This window comes from Nomascus leucogenys, chromosome 24 (assembly GCF_006542625.1).
Source record: "Nomascus leucogenys isolate Asia chromosome 24, Asia_NLE_v1, whole genome shotgun sequence".
Lineage (NCBI taxonomy): Eukaryota > Metazoa > Chordata > Mammalia > Primates > Hylobatidae > Nomascus > Nomascus leucogenys.
In genome coordinates, this window is record NC_044404.1 from 11,988,317 (window position 1) to 12,009,205 (window position 20,889).

The 20,889-nt window shown below is 44.9% G+C and overlaps 2 protein-coding genes across 6 annotated transcripts in view; one reads left to right on the forward strand and one right to left on the reverse strand.

Moving 5' to 3' along the window:
- Positions 1 to 20,889, reverse strand: part of MTOR (mechanistic target of rapamycin kinase) — a 156,122-nt gene that overhangs the window by 70,538 nt on the left and 64,695 nt on the right. The gene's annotated exons all lie outside the window — the stretch shown is intronic.
- ANGPTL7 (angiopoietin like 7) lies at positions 13,309 to 19,999 on the forward strand. Its single transcript, XM_003274241.4, has 5 exons — positions 13,309 to 13,971; positions 16,288 to 16,388; positions 17,612 to 17,806; positions 18,491 to 18,689; positions 18,884 to 19,999. Exons 1-5 carry the CDS (start codon positions 13,602 to 13,604, stop codon positions 19,051 to 19,053), a joined length of 1,035 nt encoding a protein of 344 aa, XP_003274289.2. The 5' UTR covers positions 13,309 to 13,601; the 3' UTR covers positions 19,054 to 19,999.

Below are 20,889 nucleotides of genomic sequence, written 5' to 3' on the forward strand. Positions count from 1 at the left end.
GAGACGTGTTTTCACCATGTTGGCCAGGCTGGTCTTGAACTCCTGACCTCAAATGATCTAACCGCCTCAGCCTCCCAAAGTGCTGGGATTACAGGCATGAGCCACTGTGCCTAGCCCCCTCACTGCTGGAGGAGGTGAGATTGACCGAAATAGTGGGTCATTAACTGCTCAAGGACTTAATGCTGACCCACAGCAAAGCAGTCTAAATGCCTTTCCTGCCACCTGAAGAGAAACCTGGAGAATATTGCCTCTGGAAGTGCCCTCAGTCACGGCTCCACAGGCTTCTGGACAGATGTTGCGTCCACAGTAACTTGGCCTGGTAGTGCCTCCTTGAGTGGCCCACTTGGTTATCGCCCTCATCTCTCAGTCTTGGTACCGTGTGACCTCTGGGCTGTTCAGAGCAAAGTGATGCAAGACTCTTCCACACAAGGCCGTGCCTGTTGGAAAGTCCTCAGGCAGCAAGGGGCATCTGCAGGCACATCTGGGGGAATGCTCAGGCTTCCCCAGGGCTCCCATCAGGAATGTATGAGAACACACCCACTGGCTTCCCAAATGGCCGTGGGCCTTCTTTCTCCTGTCTATTTCTAGTGCAGACCACAGTCTGAGTTTCATTTGGTTCCGTCAAGTGAGAATTCTCTGAATTCCCCTGGCGCCAGGCTGGTGACATATGCATCACAGCTGATGGGGCTGTGGCAGGTCTGACTGAAGTGGCCTGACCAGCCATGCTGAGGCCACCCTGGACACTGCTTTGGGTCCTAACCACTGTATCAAGCAGTTTCTCTCATAGAGTGGTAACTGCTTGAGATTCTCCTGTCACTTCTCCCAGCACTGAGGCTTAGCTCTGTGCCTAACACAGGATTAACAACCAAATAGTCTGATTCCTTCTAGGGCCAGGAAGATCTGGGGTTGGCTAGGCCCTGATGTCTTTATAAGGAAGCTACCTTGGGAATCTGGGAACAGGAGAATGGTCTGGGGAACTCAAGAATGAACAGACTAATGTAGAAGAGAAAAGACAGCAGCGCAGACAGAGGCAAAATGAAAACATCTGAAAAGTGACAGGGCAGAAGGTTGGGAGGGCTGCTGGAATGCAGACAGGAGGGGAAGTGAAGTGAAACAAAGCCAGAATCAGATGATGAAGACAGTACCTCTGGGTCTGGCAGGGGTGGAACTTAGGAAAAAGAACTTTATATATTAAGAGAAGGCTGGCCCCATTACAAGGTTTCAAAGCTGGGGCATTTGGTGTCCTTGGAGCTCTTGGGGACCTAAGGCACCAAGATAAAAAAAGTTTGGTGCAAGAGAGGTGGCCAGCTTTAGACAGTCAAAATAGGTTTCCTTGGCTAGGCGTGGTGGCTCATGCCTGTAATCCCACCACCTTGGGAGGCTGAGACAGGATGATTGCTTGAGGACAGGAATTCAAGACCAGCCTGAGCAACACAGCAAGACTTCGAATCTACAAAAAATTTAAAAATTAGCTGGGTGAGGTGATCTGTGCCTGCAGTCCCAGCTATTTGGGAGACTAAGGCGAGAGGAACACTTGAGCCCACGAGTGTGAGGCTGCAGTGGGCTACAATCGCACCACTGCACTCCAGACTAGGTGACAGAGTGAGACCCTGTCTCCAAAAACAAAACAAAAGATTCCGGATGTCTCAGGCTCAGAGTGGCCTAAGAATAAAAAGAATTCTTACTATGTCTTCATCCTTGTTTCTGTCTGGTCACAGTTTAAATGGTTTGTCTGTCACAATACCTAGAGGACAAGCTAAATCTGTATGTGAGAAAGTGTGAGCCCTTAGAATAAAGAGGGTAGAATGTTAACAGTTGTTGAGATTAGGAAGTGCGTGGGGGAATGGGGGCCCGTGTGCAAAAAGAACTCGTCTTTTCAAGATTGGTGAGTGGAATTATCACTTTTTAAAAAGAAAAAAATGGAGGAGGGAAGTTGATTATAATATAATCACATTTCCAAGATACTTTTACCTGCGCATATTCTGCATAAATGCATATTTTATACATACTGGTGATGAAAGCATATATACAATTTTGTATGCTGCCTTTTCACATAACACAGGTATTTTCCACTCCATTCAGTCTTCATAATTGCTTTTACTGGCTGCATACCCGTTTCCTCCCACTGATAGATCCCATGGCTGGTTAGCAGCAGCACTTGTTAGATACCAGGCCACCAGGAGTGCTGCTGATGGCTCCCATTCAGCACTCTCTATGCTAAGTGAACTGTCCTGCAGAAGTTTACAAAGTCAGCTCTGGGAATCCTAGTGCCCAGCCCCGGAGAGGAATACTGCCCAGCGATGAGCTGGCAAGCTGGCCCATTTGACTGACCATCTCCAGGCATCTCCTGGTTGGATGTAGGGCCCAGGTACCTTAGCACAACCCAGAATAAGGCAGAGAGAGGTGCACAACCCCAGAATGTCAAAGCACACGACTTTTGCTGGCCGGATTTGCAACTGAGGAGCCTGTCAGAGGCGTGTTGTAAAAATGATGAATGGCTGTCACATTTCCAAGGCTCTGGCTGATTTAGGGAGCTATTGGCAGGCACATCGCTCCCAGCATGTCAGCCAGTTAATTACTTCCAACTTTATCTTTCTTGTCAACACTTCTTGACAAATTGGCCATTATCTTTTTATTCTACAACAATGAGCACTGCTCCTTTTCTGGTGATGCTTGCAGGTTCTTCTCCCCGTTTCTGCTTCTTCACATCCAGAGAGAAATGAAGAGCTCTGAGAGAGACTATTAGAAAGAAGCAGCAGTCAGGAAAAGGATGGGGAAAAGGAGCAAAAGGGGTGGGCTGATAAGAGTGACTCCAAAGCTAATGTTCATCTCTCTTGACTCAAAACTGAGGTGATATTGAGTAAAGTCCTGATTTCTTGGCTTCTGAATGTCCAAGAACTCTGACTCAGTCCATTATGTGGATAAAGTTGGGAAACAAAACTTAAACAAGCTGGCACCTAGTGATCTGGCAGCTTCTAACTCTTCACATTTAATTGTAGAAGCAGATGTGAGCTGGTCTTCCACTCTATTAAGGAGTTGGGCCACAGTGTAGGAATAATGATGTCCATTCTGGGTTCAGGGAAAAGAAAAAACCATGCCTACCTTCTTGGTAATGGAGGCCTCATGGAAGAGAACTGTGGCACTCTATAACTGGATTACCAGGATTCACAGCCAGTGAAAAGTCCAAAAATGTTTGGAGAGACCAGTGGTGCCCCTACTGATACATCCTATCATCACTGCATGAACAGTCAGAGGTGGCCATGAGGCAGAGCCCAGCACCTACTAGATTTCATCAGTTCTAAGACACACATTTTTTTCACACCTTAACATCTCTGAAATTGGGATGCAGTGTACAATTCAAGGTTTCAGAGCACTGGGACACAGTGTAACTGCTAGCACTTTCTTTCCCTCCCCCAGTGTTATATAAAAATCAGAAGCAGTTTCTCTAAGTCAGCATAAAAGCAGTCCCATTAAATCTCCAGGTAGTCCGAAGGATAAGCTAGCTTTTGTAGAAGAGTTTAGGGATACCACTGAAATACAGCAAGTTTCTCCCCTTAGAAGGGTCTTGTTTTGTAACACAAGCCCCTCTGTCCTTTTGGCCAGCTTTAGGAGAAACCCCAGAACTCTCCTCTTACAATTCCTCGCTGATGGCGAGGTTTCTCCCCTGAAGAGCCTTCCCTGGGGTTCGTAAGACGCTCTGCAAGGGCAAGCTGTTACAGTGACCCTGGGGGAAGTCTTGACAGCAGCTGGAAGTAAATGCATGCTCTACTGATGACTGGTGAGAGATGTGGCCTCTTGGGCTGAATCTAAAAGTGCATTTGAAAAAAAAATGGGGCTACAGCAAAGATACAATCTGCTTCTGCTTTTGCTCTTTTCTCCTACTCTTTGCTGCGTGGAGCTTTTTTACAAAGGGCACAGATTCCTACAGGCACACTGGCCCTTCTGAAGTCAGCACGAACATAGAAGTTTGGAATGTGGTTGTTTGTTTGTTTTGAGATAGTGTCTTGTTCTGTTGCCCACGCTGGAGTGCAGTGGTGCGATCATAGCTCACTGCAGCCTCAAACTCCTGGACTCAAGTGATCCTCCTGCCTTGGCCTCCTGAGTAGCTGAGACCACAGGCACATGCCATCATGCCCCACTAAACTTTTTACAGAGACAGGGTCTTGCTATGGTACTCAGGCTGGTCTTGAACTCCTGGCTTCAAGCAATCCTCCTGTCTTGGCCTCCCAAAGTGCTGGGATTATAGGAGTGAGCCACTGCACTCAGCCTGGAATGTGTTTTGCTGTAAGCAAAACCTCACTTCTGTGGACTGACTGCTTTTTCTTCCAGCAGAGGTACAGAAAAAGAAAAGGACCGCATACCTTTTCTGGAAGCCAGGAAACAACCATAAAAGCAGGACTCATACTTTCAAGCAGCACAATATTGGCACCTTGGAAACATGTGTTTAGAATTAAGACAAAGAGTGGGTTTTGTTTGCCCATTTAGCCCCTTGCCTGCAGACTGTAAAACCCAGTCACCCTTGCCATTAATTGGTTGCTCAGGCATAACTGGCACAAATCCTCTAACATTCTTAAAGAATGACCAGGCCTGTTTTCCAGTTTGTGGTGCCTAAGTCAGGGTGGAGGTGTCTAACCCAAAGAGAAGCTCTGTAGTTCAGAGAACAGCTTGGGGGGAGTGGACATGTGATCTTGTCCTGCAACCCCTGACAAGGTCTTGTCTCTAGCTAAGGGTGATTTACTGAAATTGCAATATAATGGACATTTGATTTCCCTTTGGGGACAGATAAGCTTTGTTAGGTTACTGGGGATAAAATATGGGGACTACAGTTGCCCAGAAATAAGGCAGGTTTTTTTTTTTTTTTTTGAGATGGAGTCTTGCTCTGTCGTCAGGCTGGAGTGCAGTGGTGCGATCTCGGCTCACTGCAACCTCTACCTCCCGGGTTCATGCAATTCCCTGGCCTCAGCCTCCCAAGCAGCTGGGACTACAGGAGTGTGCCACCACACCCAGCTAATTTTTGTATTTTTAACAGAGACAGGGTTTCACCATGTTGGCCAGGATGGTCTCGATATCTTGACCTTGTAATCTGCCCGTCTTGGCCTCCCAAAGTGCTGGGATTACAGGCATGAGCCACCTTGCCCGCCCGAAATAAGGCAGTTTTTATGGGGACATGTTACTTTCTTCATTTTGTCAACATTAGCTGTTGCATGCGGCCCCTAGGGCCAGTGCAGGTTGAAGTAATCAGACATGTCATTTACAGCGGCTTCTGGAATAAACAGGAGAGGGAGAAAACCTCATCTCAGATACTCTGTGGTCCTCTTGCTGATCATCTTCATAAGTAAAAAAGAGTGATGAGACACAGCCTGGTGATGTCTAGGAATATGTATACGATATATTATACAATAAGGAAGCTACCTCAAGTTATTGATTTAAAAAATGTGGTTGAAGCCGGATGTAGTGGTGGGCACCTGTAATTCCAGCTACTTGGGAGGCTGAGGCAGGAGAACTGCTTGAATCCGGGAGGCGGAGGTTGCACTGAGCTGAGATCCCACCACTACACTCAAGCCTAGGCGACAGAGCCAGACTCCATCTCAAAATAAATAAACAAATAAAATAAAAATTAAAAAGAGGGTTGAAACAAAGGATCTCAACTCTCCCAGTTTTCACTTTCTTTGATTCTATGACTAATACCTAAAGAAGGAAAACTGACCCCATGCAGGACAGAATGTGATGCCCTACAATGAAGACCTTACCACAGTAAAATACTGGAAACGTCCATGGAGAGAGACTGTAAGTTTCCATAATAGATACTTAGGGGGAAGAGAACCTTCTGTTTGGAATTCATTATTTCATTTGACAAGTTCTAATTTAGTATGTATTTTGTCTTAGGCTTTATGCTAAGTGCTAGATGCTAGAGGTACTGTGGAAAATAAGACAAACATGTTATTTGTTTTCACAGAGCTTACAGGTTAGAGAAGTAGATACACAAAAAAGTACAAACCGAGGCCAGGCGCAGTGGCTCACGCCTGTAATCCCAGCAATTTGGGAGGCCAAGGCAGGCGGATCACCTGAGGTCAGGAGTTCGAGACCAGCCTGACCAACATGGAGAAACCCTATCTCTACTAAAAATACAAAATTAGCAAGGCATGGCGGTGCATGCCTGTAATCCCAGCTACTCAGGAGGCTGAGGCAGGAGAATTGCTTGAACCCGGGAGGCGGAGGTTGCAGTGAGCTGAGATTGCACCATTACACTCCAGCCTGGGCAACAAGAGCAAAACTCCGTCTTAAAAAAAAAAAAAAAAAAGTACAAACCGAAATAAGTGCTTTTGTGGCAAATACCATGAAGAGAACAGAGTGCTTAGAGAAAAACATGGGCATTTATGTTAGATTACTTTTATGATGAGACAACAATTGTGTACTAAATAATACAATACTACTACTTGGTACAATACTACTACTTGATATTTGCTAGACATTGACTATGTATCAGATACCAGTTCAAGTGTTTTATGTGCATTATCTATTTTTACACAAACATCCTAATTCAAGTATACATACATATAGGAGAATATAACACCTAAGTGTACAGTTTGTTGAATTATCATAAAGTGAAGACACCTTTGTAATTACAACCCAGACCAGAAACAGAGCACAACTAGCTGCCAGCAGCTCAGAAGCACTGAGCCCCCTCCCAATCACTGCTCTCCTCTGTGTCCCCAGAGGTCTGTAAACCCTACTCTGACTTCTAACACAATGGGGTTGTTTGCTCAGTTTTTGAGCTTTATTATATAAACACTCAACACTATGTTTGTGAGATGCACCCAGGCTGCTGCACGTCACAACAGCTTTTCCTTTGTATTGCTGAACAGTATTTCACGGTGTGAATATACCACCATTTACCTATCTTACTGCAGATGAACACTTGGATTGTTTTCAGTGTTTGGCTATTACGAGGGGTAGTACACAGACACTCTTGTCCATGTCTTCTGGAGCATGTGTGCTTGCACTTCTGCTGGAAAATATCCATAGCAGAATTGTTGAGTTACATGTAAGGATATGTTCAGCTTTATAAGATACTGACAGATTGTTTTCCAAAGTGGCTTTACCAATTTACATTTCTACCAATAGGACATGAAAAGCCCAATTGCTTCACAATCTCTGTCAACATTTGTTATTTTCAGTCTTTTCCATTTCAGCCCTTCTGGTTGGTGTGCAGTGGCATTTTATTATGATTTAAATTTTTATTTCCATAATGACTAATGAGATGGGGTAGCTTTTCATGTATTTATAAGCCTTTTGGATATCTTTGTGAACTAAGTGCCTGTTCACATCTTTTGTCAATATTTTATTTTTTTCTTTTTGAGACAGTCTTTCTATGTTGCCTAGGCTGGTTTCCAACTCTTGGGCTCAAGCAATCCTTCCACCTCAACCTCCCGAGTAGCTCAGACTACAGGTACACGCCACTGCACCTGGCTTCTTTTACCAATCTTTTAATTGTGCTACCTTTTTCCCCCTTATTGTTTGATAAGAGTTCTTTATACACTCTGGGTATAATACATATACAATATTGAAGATAATAGAAATATTTCTTGCCTTTCATTCTCTTCATTGTGTCTTCCAATGAACAGAATGACTACTTTTGTTGCATTTCTTAATATTTTCCTTTATGATTGGTGTTTTTTATATCTTGTTTAAGAAATCTTTGCTTATCTTAAGAAGCCACCTAATCTCCTATGTTATCCTCTATAAATTTTATTGTTGTACTGTTCACACTTAAGAGTTTAAATCTCCTGGACTTGAGCTTTTGTGTGTGGTGTGAGGTAATGATCAACAGTCTTTTCTTACAGAAAAAGGATCACTGAGGGAAAAAAAAAAATTTTCTTCCCCCATAAGGCTATTGAGCTGACTTAGCAGTCCTTTCCTCACCACTCTGTGGTGCTACCTTGTCATCAATCAAGTGTCTATATCACATGGCTTGAGAGGAAAGGAATAAATACATAAATATAAATACATAAAATTAAGTATCTCTATATATGTGGGTCTGTTTCTGGACATTTAATTCTGTTCCATTTGTTCATCCTACGTCAATACTGTACTGCCTTACTGTAGCTTTATGATAAATCTTGATATGTAGTAGTGTAACTCTTCCAAATTTATTTTCCTTATCCAAAAATACCTTGGTTATTTAACCCTTTGCTTTACTTAATTCTCATGAAAACCCTGTGGTATGAGATAGTTTTGATTTTTATCTCCATTTCGCAGGTTGGCAAACTCAGAGAAGTAATATGCCCATGGCCACACAGCAACCAAGTGCTAGGGAGGGATTAGAATCCAGATTTGTCTGCTTCTAGGCCTAAGAACTCAAGTGCTACATGTACTACCTCCTTAATCCTAATGCCAAATGACCCCGTCGGAGTATTTAATATGAATGTATTACAATTTTAAGAAATTCTCACATTCTGAATCATTCATTTGCGGTGAAAAAATCTTGTTTGGGCTGTGTGTGGTGGCTCAGGCCTGTAATCCTAGCACTTTGGGAGGTTGAGATGGGAGGATCTCTTGAGGCTAGGAGTTCCATACCAGCCTCGACATAGTGAGACTCTGTCTCTACAAAAAAATTTAAAAACAGGCAGGCGTGTTGGTGTGCACTTGTATTCCCAGCTACTTTGGAGGCTCAGGCAGGAGGACTGCTTCAGCTCACGAGTTCCAGGTTTCAGTGAGCTATATGATTGCACTCCTGCACTCCAGGGTGGGTAACAGAATGAGACTATGTCTCTAAAAAAATAAAAAATAAAAAACAATTGTTTGGCAATTACAAAGGCCACTTTCCTGGTAGAACTCAGGAAAACAATGGAACAAGAGGGAAAAACCTCTAGGATTCCTTCCCATGTCTACAGAGGATCAGTCCCGCTCCTCACCTGGGCTCCCTGGGCACGCCCCCCCGCCATCTCTCCAGCTTTAGCTTCTGCTGCCATTCTTCTTCCCCTTGACTCTTAGGCCACACTCGACTACTTACATTCTCCCACTAGTCCAAGTCTTTCACATAGCTGCACCTTTGCTCACAACATCCTCTCCCATTCCTGGCTATTTCCTCCTTTTTCTTTAAAACCTAGGTATCACTTCTCTAGAAGGCCCTCCTTGTCCTCTGTGTCTCCCATCCTAGCATGTCACACTGTCCAAGAGTTCAGCTGTCTAACTAGACTGCCAGACACTGGGCCAGAATTATCGCTGGATTCTGCAACTTGAATGGTGGCTAACAGAGCTACAAAGTCCTGACAGAAATCAGAGAGAGACTTTTTTTTTTTTTTTTTAATGTATTCCATAATTTAAAATGGACTCTGGCCAGGTGTGGTGGCTCATGCCTGTAATCCTAGCACTTTGAGAGGCTGAGGCTGGAGGATCACTTGAGCCCAGGAGTTCGAGACCAGCCCTGGCAACACAGTGAGACCCCATCATTACAAAAAAAAAAAAAAGAAAGAAAAAAAAGATAGCTGGGTGTGGTGGTGCACACCTGCAGTCCTAGCTACTCAGGAGGCTGAGGTGGAAGGATCACTTGAGACTGGGAGGTTGAGGCTGCAATGAGCCATGGTTGCCCCACTGCACTCTAGCCTGAACAGAGTGAAACCCTGTCACAAAACAAAACAAAACAAAACAAAACAGAACTCTAAGAGAAGGCCCGAAAGAAAAGACTTCTAACAGGTTCAGGACACATTCTTTGGTAGAAGTGGCAAACTAGAAAGCTTAGGGAAAAGATGGAAATATCTTCTGTGATGGACTTGGACTTTCAGTTGAGACAGGAATGGCATGGAGTGCTAGAAAGGCAGATATTTGGCCGGGCGTGGTGACTCACGCCTGTAATCCCAGCACTTTGGGAGGCCGAGACGGGTGGATCAACAGATCAGGAGATCGAGACCATCCTGGCTAACACGGTGAAACCCTGCCTCTACTAAAAAATACAAAAAATTAGCTGGGGATGGTGGCAGGTGCCTGTAGTCCCAGCTACTTGGGAGACTGAGGCAGGAGAATTGGCGTGAACCCGGGAGGCAGAGCTTGCAGTGAGCCAAGATCACGCCACTGCACCCCAGCCTGGATGACAGAGCAAGACTCCGTCTCAAAAAAAAAAAAAAAAGGCAGATATTCAATGGCTGTATGGAGTATGGCAGGCTGTAGTTCATTCAAAGACTTCAGAAGAAGTGAAATATTCCTTTGAGGTACACAATTAAAACTAACAGCAAGGCAGCTTCTTCTGAGATGTATTCATTCCACAAGCTGAGAGTAGGCAGCAGTTTCTCCAACGGGGCATTTTCAAGCAAATGAGAACTGATGCTCGCTCCTCTCTGGATAGAAGGAGAGACCACCCCAGGTGCTCCCCTGCCCTGTGACCCTCAGACTACCTTGCTGCCAGCCCAAGGCAGTGCGGCCCAAACACTGTGAAGTCTTTTGAGAACCTCCAGGTTGAGTACAAACTCATTGACTTTTTTCATTAAGAACATAAGCTTAATTTTCATAAACATCTTTTCCAGGAGCACCAAGCTAGCCCTCTTTCAACACCAGCAAAATAGAGAAAAGGAAAATCTAAACAGTATCCAACCTGGGTTTTCCAGATTTTGTCAGTTAATTCCCATTTTTATGGTCACTCTGCTCACTGAAAGGCAGAAGGACTTAAAAGCCTCTTTCAGAGAAGGCAATACTATTTTAGTCCTCCACATCCTTCATGGTTTTCTCTACTGGCTTAGCTGTGCTCAAAACAAGGACTTCTTTTTCCTTCGTTTAGATATTCAGAATCTAGGACATCATAAGGTTGTGGATGTTTTAGAAAACAGATAATCTTCTGGCATAAGAAATATCCTTAATTAGCTATTTTTCCTCAAAACTGGAGGGGAGTGAGTATTGACATTTGGGCAGCTTATGCAATTCAAGAGCTTCTGTCTTCTGTCTTCAAGTATTGCCTTATGTTAGAAATAAGTTTCCAGAAAATAAATGTCAAAAGACCAGACACTCATGCTAAAGGCTAGATGCTTCCGATCCAAACTTACGGACCTCCTCCTACCTTTCCTAAAAGGGACTGTTACATGGGGTACAAATATGAATGATTAATTCATTTTCTGCCCAGATATAAGAATCAATTCATAACACTTTCCTGTTTGGGTGAGCTACTGGGAAGAATAAACAAAAGCTGGCTGGAACTCCACAAAGTTCCATTGTTCTTTTGTGCTTTCTCTGCTGCACTGTTACATGGGAGTTCCAAGGAAGCAGGGTCACGTGGGATGCTATACATCAGTAGTCCCCAATCTTTTTGGCACTAGGGACTGGTTTCGTGGAAGACAATTTTTCTATGGACCCGGTGGGGGTGGGGAGATGGGGGATGGTTTCGAGGTAAAACTCTTCCACCTCAGATCTTCAGGCAGTACTTAGATTCTCACAAGGAGCATGCAACCTAGATCCCTCACATGCACAGTTCACAACAGGGTTCACACTCCTGTGAGGATCTAACGCTGCCACTGATCTGACAGGAGGCGGAGCTCAGGTGGTAATGCTCACTCACCTGCCACTCACCTCCTGCTGTATGGCCCTGTTCCTAACAGGCCATGGACAAGTACAGGTCTGCAGCCTGGGGATTAGGGACCCCTGCTATACATGACTGCATGGTGCATAGCACTTCTGTGGCATGTGGTTTAAGCTCAGTGTCATTTGATGGCCAGGAGATCCACTTGAAAATCCCTATTTTTAGCAGACCTTGTAGGACGCCAACATTTGGGGCCAGATGCTCATTACTGAAATGAATGCTATGGAGCTAAGGCTGCGGTGCCCAGCTGGGCTAGACATTTGCAAAAAGAGAGCAGAGACTGGCAGACAGTGCCAATTCTCAACAGAATCTTTTGATTAGAATGCCAAGTTGCTATAAGGGTATCAGTAACATCCTCACCCTTTAGCAGGCAAAGAAGGCTGGGTATGTGAGAAAACAAACTCTGATCCACCTCATCCTCTACCGTTTTTTGATTCCGAGAAAAAAAAATTGTTCAGTAACTCCAGCTGCCTGAACAGAAATTACTTTCTAGAGGAGCTAGAAGCCCTGACTGGAAAAGAGCTCTGGGGGATTATAGCATGGGAGGAGAGCTGTCAGGCATCAGGCTTATGTGGGAAGGACCCACGCTGACTATAACAGTACAAGTAACTGCTTGAGTGGCTCCATAACATGGAAACGGCAATCGTATGTTCCAAAGACAGAGTTACTGTTTTAAGGACAGAGGAACCTTTGTATAGATTCTTAGTGAAAAGCTTATTTTAAGGATGTTTGCTGAAATTCCACGTTTTTCACATTTGTTTTCAAAAGAGCAGTGTCCTTCATATATAGTACATGAAAAATTACAATATTCATGTTTTTTAGATACAAAGTCATATACAAATAGAGGAGGAATAATTTCAAATTGCAAACCATACCAGCAAAGAAAGAGGGAAATGAGACTCTAGATATGGATTTATTAGGTGACAGGGATTCTTTTCTCTATATTTTAATATATTTTCCAAGTTTTGAACCACAGGCTAAGGATGGGCCTGTTCTCTGGACTGCCTAAAAACTGACAGAAGCGTGGGTGACCAATCCCAGACATGCTTGGCACTGCTGAGTTTTCATCTCTGTTGTAATCTTCTGACACCTCCTTGCAAAATATCAAGTGTTAGATGCTAATACTGGCCCTCTTTTTGTTGAAGGAGAAAGCATGTAAAAAGACAACTGTCCAAACCCTGTGGCTACAAAGGCTTTTTTTGGCTTCCTAAAAGATTTACTCTATTCTTCTATTTCTAGAACTTTTCTAAGTTGGAAGATTTCAAATGTGAGATAGTGTTAGATCCAGGTTGAGTAAGGATTTTATAAAATACTAAATGATGATCAGAGATGGGAATAATCAGCCTAGATAAAAGCATATTCAGCAGGATATCAAAATACACCAGATCCTCATATAAACAGCATGGATTACATTAACAGGCCTCCCTGGGTGAGTAGCGTCTCTTTTGCCTACCTTACGCTCACCCCATGGTTATATAACCTTTTGAACGGAATTTGGAAATTCCTCTGACCCTGCCCTGCTTGCTGATAGAGTTGAGCCAGTGGCTGGCAGGGGCATAATCTAATAGGCGAAACTGGAAACACACAAATTCACAGTCCTCTTGTCTCAGCCCAGAGACTGAACAGACAAGGAAAGAAAGACTCGCCCCATCTCCCTCCTCCCCTCCTCTGGCCTAAGTTGCCGCTGACTTCACCCAACAGGCACCTGACCCTCCCAGATGAGCTGGGAGGGGCTAAAGCCTGGTGCAGCCATGGTGGGGGTGGAGGTACAGGCAGCAAACAATATTTAAGATGCTGACTTGTGGAGCATTTGGGCTTGGGAAGGAAAGCTATAGGCTACCCATTCAGCTCCCCTGTCAGAGACTCAAGCTTTGAGAAAGGCTAGCAAAGAGCAAGGAAAGAGAGAAAACAACAAAGTGGCGAGGCCCTCAGAGTGAAAGCGTAAGGTTTAGTCAGCCTGCTGCAGCTTTGCAGACCTCAGCTGGGCATCGCCAGACTCCCCTGAAGGAAGAGCCTTCCTTACCCAAACCCACAAAAGATGCTGAAAAAGCCTCTCTCAGCTGTGACCTGGCTCTGCATTTTCATCGTGGCCTTTGTCAGCCACCCAGCGTGGCTGCAGAAGCCCTCTAAGCGCAAGACACCAGCACAGCTCAAAGCGGCCAACTGCTGTGAGGAGGTGAAGGAGCTCAAGGCCCAAGTCGCCAACCTTAGCAGCCTGCTGAGTGAACTGAACAAGAAGCAGGAGAGGGACTGGGTCAGCGTGGTCATGCAGGTGATGGAGCTGGAGAGCAACAGCAAGCGCATGGAGTCGCGGCTCACAGATGCTGAGAGCAAGTACTCCGAGATGAACAACCAAATCGACATCATGCAGCTGCAGGCAGCACAGACGGTCACTCAGACCTCCGCAGGTAAGGAGACCAGTCTCCTGCGGGAGCGTGGACTGCCTCCCCATCTACAGCACTGCTTCTACATATCCTGGTCATCAGAACCACTACTGGGGCCTCTTTTGGGGGTATACTTTCCCTTTAGTAAAGGCTTATGCAGTATTTCCTTTGACTTCTAATGCTATGTAAGTTTACCTAACACCTTCACAGGTCTCTTTTATCCACACAACGTTTCAGCCTACCATCTTGGAGTGCTGAGATACTAAATGGTTTGCCCAAAGTCACCCAGCAAGTCTTAGAAGCAGGGTTCAAGTCTTCCTGATTGGTGTAGCTCTGCTACTTCCTCACCAACAGCTGACAGGCTATATCTCAAGAAATTCCAAGGAAGCACCCAACTGTAACAGCTGTGCCTCTGGAAGCAAAGTTTTGCCAGAAACAGTTCTCTGGTGTTCCTAAGATTTACCGGGAATGAGCATTAATGGAATTTTGTGTCCTCTCTCTGTAAACATAACTCTTCTCATTGGCTCAGAGTTAAGTGTAGAGATACATAGCCATGTGAAGAGTCCCTTTGTGTTCAGGAAGGATGCGGCTCCTTAAGGTTCCTCAATTGTGATACGTCTATTTTTTTCCATGGTCTTAAACGAATTTCTCTGAATACAGGATTTTTTAAATGCAATGCTGAAATATAGACTTAATAGGCCAAAAATAAGATAAATTTAATCTTTCTTTTGCAAAATAACTTTTATTTCTGGTTAGCTCAGCTCAGGTGGGCCAACATGAATTTACAGTTTAGAGATAAAAATTTGGTTTTCTGAAATTATCAGGAAAACATTAGTTGTAAGGAGCATATCCTATAGATATGTCATTTCTTGCTGATATAAAAACCATTGGTCCCATTATAAACTACATGAAGAATAAAGACATGATCAGCTTCTACTGACTAAGTCAATGGTTAACCTCAGTTCAAATTAAGAAAAAGTTTTAACATGAAACCGAGCTTGAAAATTCTGCTACCTGAACCAACACGTATCAATCACTTTCTAAGCATGGACTTCCTGGCCCTCAGTTTGGGATTAGAAAGGTATTCTCAGGCCATTTTCCAGACAAGTGAGTCCTGATTTGGTCTGTGAGATGAAACCAGACATGCAGAAGACCAGGCCAGACAGAGGAATCTGACCGTGCCACTTCCTGCTCATCCAAACAGGAGGCTTTCTCACCATCCCGCAAGGAGGTTCTTGGGGTCAAGTGCAGCTCTCCCGCCAGGTCTCTTACTCTTCTTGCCCAGAGCATCATTCCTTATTTTTCTTCTCTATGACTAAGTGCTCAGTTACCCTTATATTCTATAAGTAGGTAGTCCCTTAGAGTAAGCAGTAAGTTGGTGCTTTCACCACTTACAAGAGGAAATGAAGAATAGTGATGGGGAAGGCACATGTACTCTGCCTCCCCTTCCCAAGGTGCTCTGCAAGAGAACCTAGGTGCCTTGGACAACTCCCATCTGCCATCTTGGTGCTTCTCTCTAAGGTCCCAGTGCAGTGATCACCAAGAAAAGCACCCTGAGACACAGCAGGCAGGAAGCTTCTCTTGGATATTAAGGGCCGCAGCCTCTGAATCCTATCAGAAAAGGCTGTCTCTTCCACAGTGCTCTTTGATATTTGTAATACAGAGCCTAATACTGCAAAAAGTAGCAGCTCCATGGCCCTAGAGTAAAAAAACTGGCCAGTCTGATGCTCTCATTTCATTGTTTTAACAAAACTTCTGGGGGAAAGGCCTCAAAGGTTCTTCTGAGTGCTTTGAGGTCCTAGCTGGATGGAAGGGGAAAATATATGATAATAAAATCTATCTCCCTTAATTATGGTCTCAGGTGGCAGTAGCCACCACCTCTGAACAACAACAAAAACAACCAACCAGGAAACATCAACAAAACCAGACTCTATGAGATATTCACGACTGATCTGTTATAGAGGCAGCTGTCTAAGAAGTCTGAATCCATCTGATAGGAGTATCTGTTACGTGGCCCTCATACACTGTAACATTTCTAGAATTCATGGCCCAGCTATAGCAGAATAATTTATTTCAGAGTTAACCTGAAACCACCTGTTGGAACGTCCCACTAATGCTATCCAGGTGAAGGGCTTCCCTACCCCTCTGCTCCACCACTAGTAAAGCCAAAATACACCCCCTCTGGATCTCCCCATATCCACCTCTCCCAAACGCAGACACTGACGGGTAATTAACACCAGTGGGAATCCCAGGGTGGAAATAAAGGCTCAGTCTCTAAACATTCAACTCAGATGGAGCCCCTGGGTCTAAATGCTCACCCTGTGGTTTATTCTCTTGTAGATGCCATCTACGACTGCTCTTCCCTCTACCAGAAGAACTACCGCATCTCTGGAGCGTATAAGCTTCCTCCTGATGACTTCCTGGGCAGCCCTGAACTGGAGGTGAGGTCATTACAGTCACTGGCCATGCCCTAATACCTGTCCTTCACCCCCTCAAGGGAACTACAACAGGGCCATTCACAGTTTAAAGAAAGAAAAATTCGGCTGGGCGCAGTGGCTCACACCTGTAATCCCAGCACTATGGGAGGCCGAGGCAGGTGGATCACTTCAGGTCAGGAGTTTAAGACCAGCCTGGCCAACATGGTGAAATCCTGTCTCTACTAAAAATACAAAAAAATTAGCTAGGCATGGTGGCGGGAGCCTGTAATCCCTGCCAGACAGGAGGATCGCTTGAACTCAGGAGGCAGAGGTTGCAGTGAGCCGAGATCATGCCACTGCATTATATTCTGGGAGACAGAGTGAGACTCCATTTCAATTAAAAAAAAAAAACAAAAAAACAAAAAAGGAAAACTCAAACACAAGCAAACACACCAAACACCAGAGAGCTATGCAAACACTCAGTTTATGCCCTGCACTCCAAACCCAGGCATCTGTTTGGCCCCTTCAAATCATTATCAGTCAAACACCAAGCCTTCTAACATAGATCAGATCATTCTTATAACCACCACATAACTTAGTTTAAATCTCTTGCCATGTCCTAGAACAGCTATTCCTTGGGGGAGGAGAAAAGAAAACACGAAAGCAGCATCAAAAGTATCTGGATTTTCACCCAGACATGGTGGCTCACACCTGTAATCCCAAGTTTTTTGGGAGGCGAGGTGGGCGGAACAATCACCTGAGGTCGGGAGTTTGAGACCAGCCTGGCCAACATGCTGAAACCTCGTCTCTACTAAAAATACAAAAATTAGCCCGGTGTGGTGACAGGAACCTCTGGTCCCAGCTACTAGGGAGGCTGAGTCAGGAGAATCACTGGAACCCAGGAGGTGGAGGTTGCAGTGAGCCAAGATTGCACCACTGTACTCTAGCCTGGGCAACAAGAGTGAAATTCTGCCTCAAAAAAAAAAAAAAAGTATCTGGATTTTTCCCTCCAAGCTTTATGTGCACTCACCCCTGGGCCCAATTTGCATCGTTCTTCCAGAGCAGTGCACCACCCGCCCCAGCTCACCAGCAGTGGGACAGCATCACTACCCGAGTGAGCCAGTGTGACTGCGGGGGTGCACACATCTACTGGCTATGCAGGGACAGGAACAGGTTGGGAAGCCTGCCATCTTGCTCCTGCCTTCTGTCCCTGCAAGTCCCTCACCAGAGTATCCCCTCTGCTTCAGGTGTTCTGTGACATGGAGACTTCAGGCGGAGGCTGGACCATCATCCAGAGACGAAAAAGTGGCCTTGTCTCCTTCTATCGGGACTGGAAGCAGTACAAGCAGGGCTTTGGCAGCATCCGTGGGGACTTCTGGCTGGGGAACGAACACATCCACCGGCTCTCCAGACAGCCAACACGGCTGCGTGTAGAGATGGAGGTGAGCACAAGGCCAGGGGCCCCATGACTGGACTAGTGCCACCGCACATGACTGTGTACAACTCCGGGGGTGCCATTCCTATTCTGATTCAAGACAAATCTGTATGTTCACTGTGATGGTTTTCCTGCAAGTTGTAATGGAGTTGAGGAAAAATAGGTATTTTTCCTTTCTGCACCCCCCAACCCCCCCACAAAAGTGGGGCTGCAGGTGGGACAGGAAGAGGCCAGACCCAGGCCAGAGTAGAGCAAATTCAACAGTCAGCTGTGCTGAACACTAGTCTTTGCTCTGGCCGAGCATGAGGTCCTTTAGGTGCAAATCTTACTGATACTGGTTGGGGACCCTTGCTGAAGGTCTGAAAGCACTCACTATATCCTCACATTTCTCTTATAGCAGCTCTGTGTGGGATTCAGCAAAAACATAGCTGCACCTTATAAGCAGGAAAGTGAGGAATATAGAAAGAGAGACTAATCAAGGCCATATGGTGAATCAGGAAAGAAGTTCAAGCCTTGTTTTCTGATTCCCAGGTTAACACAGTAAACTAGACGTAAACAAGTAATAAAGTCTTATTAGATTCACATCTATAAAAAGATGTTTGGCTACGGGGCTGTCAGGAGAGAAGGGGTATAGAGACAACATGAAATGGAGCCTGCTGCACTTTCTTTAAGGCTCTGCTCCTCCTGACAGGACTGGGAGGGCAACCTGCGCTACGCTGAGTACAGCCACTTTGTTCTGGGCAATGAACTCAACAGCTATCGCCTCTTCCTGGGGAACTACACTGGCAATGTGGGGAACGACGCCCTCCAGTATCATAACAACACAGCCTTCAGCACCAAGGACAAGGACAATGACAACTGCTTGGACAAGTGTGCACAGCTCCGCAAAGGTGAGATTTGGGGGGACCGGAAAGGAGAAGTTCAGGTACAAGCTCATAATTCCACTTGAGGAGAAAGAGTGAATTATAACTGTAGAGTTGATATTCCGGTTTTGGTATTCTTTCTGACGCTGGCTCTAACTCCTTATCTGATGTCTGGTCTATGACAGTCAACTTACTAGCACTGGGTCTGTTTCTCATGCCAGGTGGCTACTGGTACAACTGCTGCACAGACTCCAACCTCAATGGAGTGTACTACCGCCTGGGCGAGCACAATAAGCACCTGGATGGCATCACCTGGTACGGCTGGCATGGATCTACCTACTCCCTCAAATGGGTAGAGATGAAAATCCGCCCAGAAGACTTCAAGCCTTAAAAGGAGGCTAACGTGGAGCACGGATGCAGAAACTGAGACACTTGGAGACTGGATGAGGGCAGATGAGGACAGGAAGAGAGTGTTAGAAAGGGGAGGATTGAGAAACAGCCTATAATCTCCAAAGAAAGAATAAGTCTCCAAAGAGCACAATAAAATCATATGTACCAAGGATGTTACAGTAAACAGGACCCACTGGGTCCTGCCACATCCTTCTCAAGGGAGTAAACTGAGTGGGGTCTCTCTGCCCAAGATCCCTGACATAGCAGTAGCTTGTCTTTTCCACATGGTTTGTCTGTGAAAGAAAATAATTTTGAGATTGTTTTATCTATTTTCTCTAAGGCTTAGGCTATGTGAGGGCAAAACACAAATCCCTTTGCTAAAAAGAACCATATTATTTTGACTCTCAAAGGAGAGGCCTTTGAGTGTTAGAAAAAGGAGTGAAGGAGGCAGGTGGGAGATGGGTATTTCTATTTTTAAATCCAGTGAAATTATCTTGAGTCTACACATTATTTTTAAAACACAAAAATTGTTCAGCTGGAACTGACCCAGGCTGGACTTGCGGGGAGGAAACTCCAGGGCACTGCATCTGGCGATCAGACTCTGAGCACTGCTCCTGCTCGCCTTGGTCATGTACAGCACTGAAAGGTACGAAGCACCGGCAGGAGGTGGACAGAGTCTCTCATGGATGCCGGCACAAAACTGCCTTAAAATAGTCATAGTTAATACAGGTATATCTATTTTTATTTACTTTGTAAGAAACAAGCTCAAGGAGCTTCCTTTTAAATTTTATCTATAGGAAATGGCTGAAAACTGAAGGTAGATGGCGTTATAGTTAATAATGAATGCTGTATATAAGCATCTCACTTTGTAAAAATAAAATATTGTGGTTTTGTTTTAAACATTCAACGTTTCTTTTCCTTCTACAATAAACACTTTCAAAACGTGAGTATTTTCTTTTTAAATTCTTACCATTACCACTTAGAGCAGGACAAAAAGTTAAAGTTAAATCAGAGGGTGAGCAGTGACAGAGGCCCGGGGTTGGTTTTGGTGTTCAGGGCAACCAAGTGGGGAGCAGAAGCCAAAAGGGAATAGGTGAGGGACAAAAGGGCAGCAACCAGGACAATTCTTCATAAAGGGGATTACACGTCTGGGGCTGGGCAGTGAAGGCATCCAGCCTTATCAGACCCTCTATTCTACTTAGGATAGAGAAGCAAAAACAGGCCAGCAGACCTCACCCTAATGCTTGGGGCTAACCAAGTAAAAGTGGTGTGTGTGCGCTTTCTAATAAATAACCACTCAATCCTCTGTCCCCAAGAAAGCAAATATATTTACTGATATGTGAGCTTTAAGGAGATGGGGGTACTTTATACTATCTCAGTGTTAGCCCTGATTTGGGATTACATCTGGGATTTAATTTGCCCTGTAACAGATAGGTTAAAAAAGTCAAAGGTTGCAAGATAGATTGAACTAGTAGCAAGAGAACAATACTGTCAACAGAACAGTTTTTTAAAGCAAAGACAAAAAAATAAGAAATAGCTGCACAAGGCCAGGCGCAGTGGCTCATGCCTGTAATCCCAGCACTTTTGGAGGCTGAGGCAGGTGGATCACGAGGTCAAGAGAGTGAGACCATCCTGGCCAACATGGTGAAACCCCCTTTCTACTAAAAATATTAGCTGGGCATGGTGGCATGCACCTGTAGTCCCAGCTACTTAGGAAGCTGAGGCAGGAGAAACGCTTGAATCTAGGAGGCAGAGGTTGCAGTGAGCCAAGATTGTGCCACTGCACTCCAGCCTGGAGACAGAATGAGACTCCATCTAAAAAAAAAAAAAAGAAAAG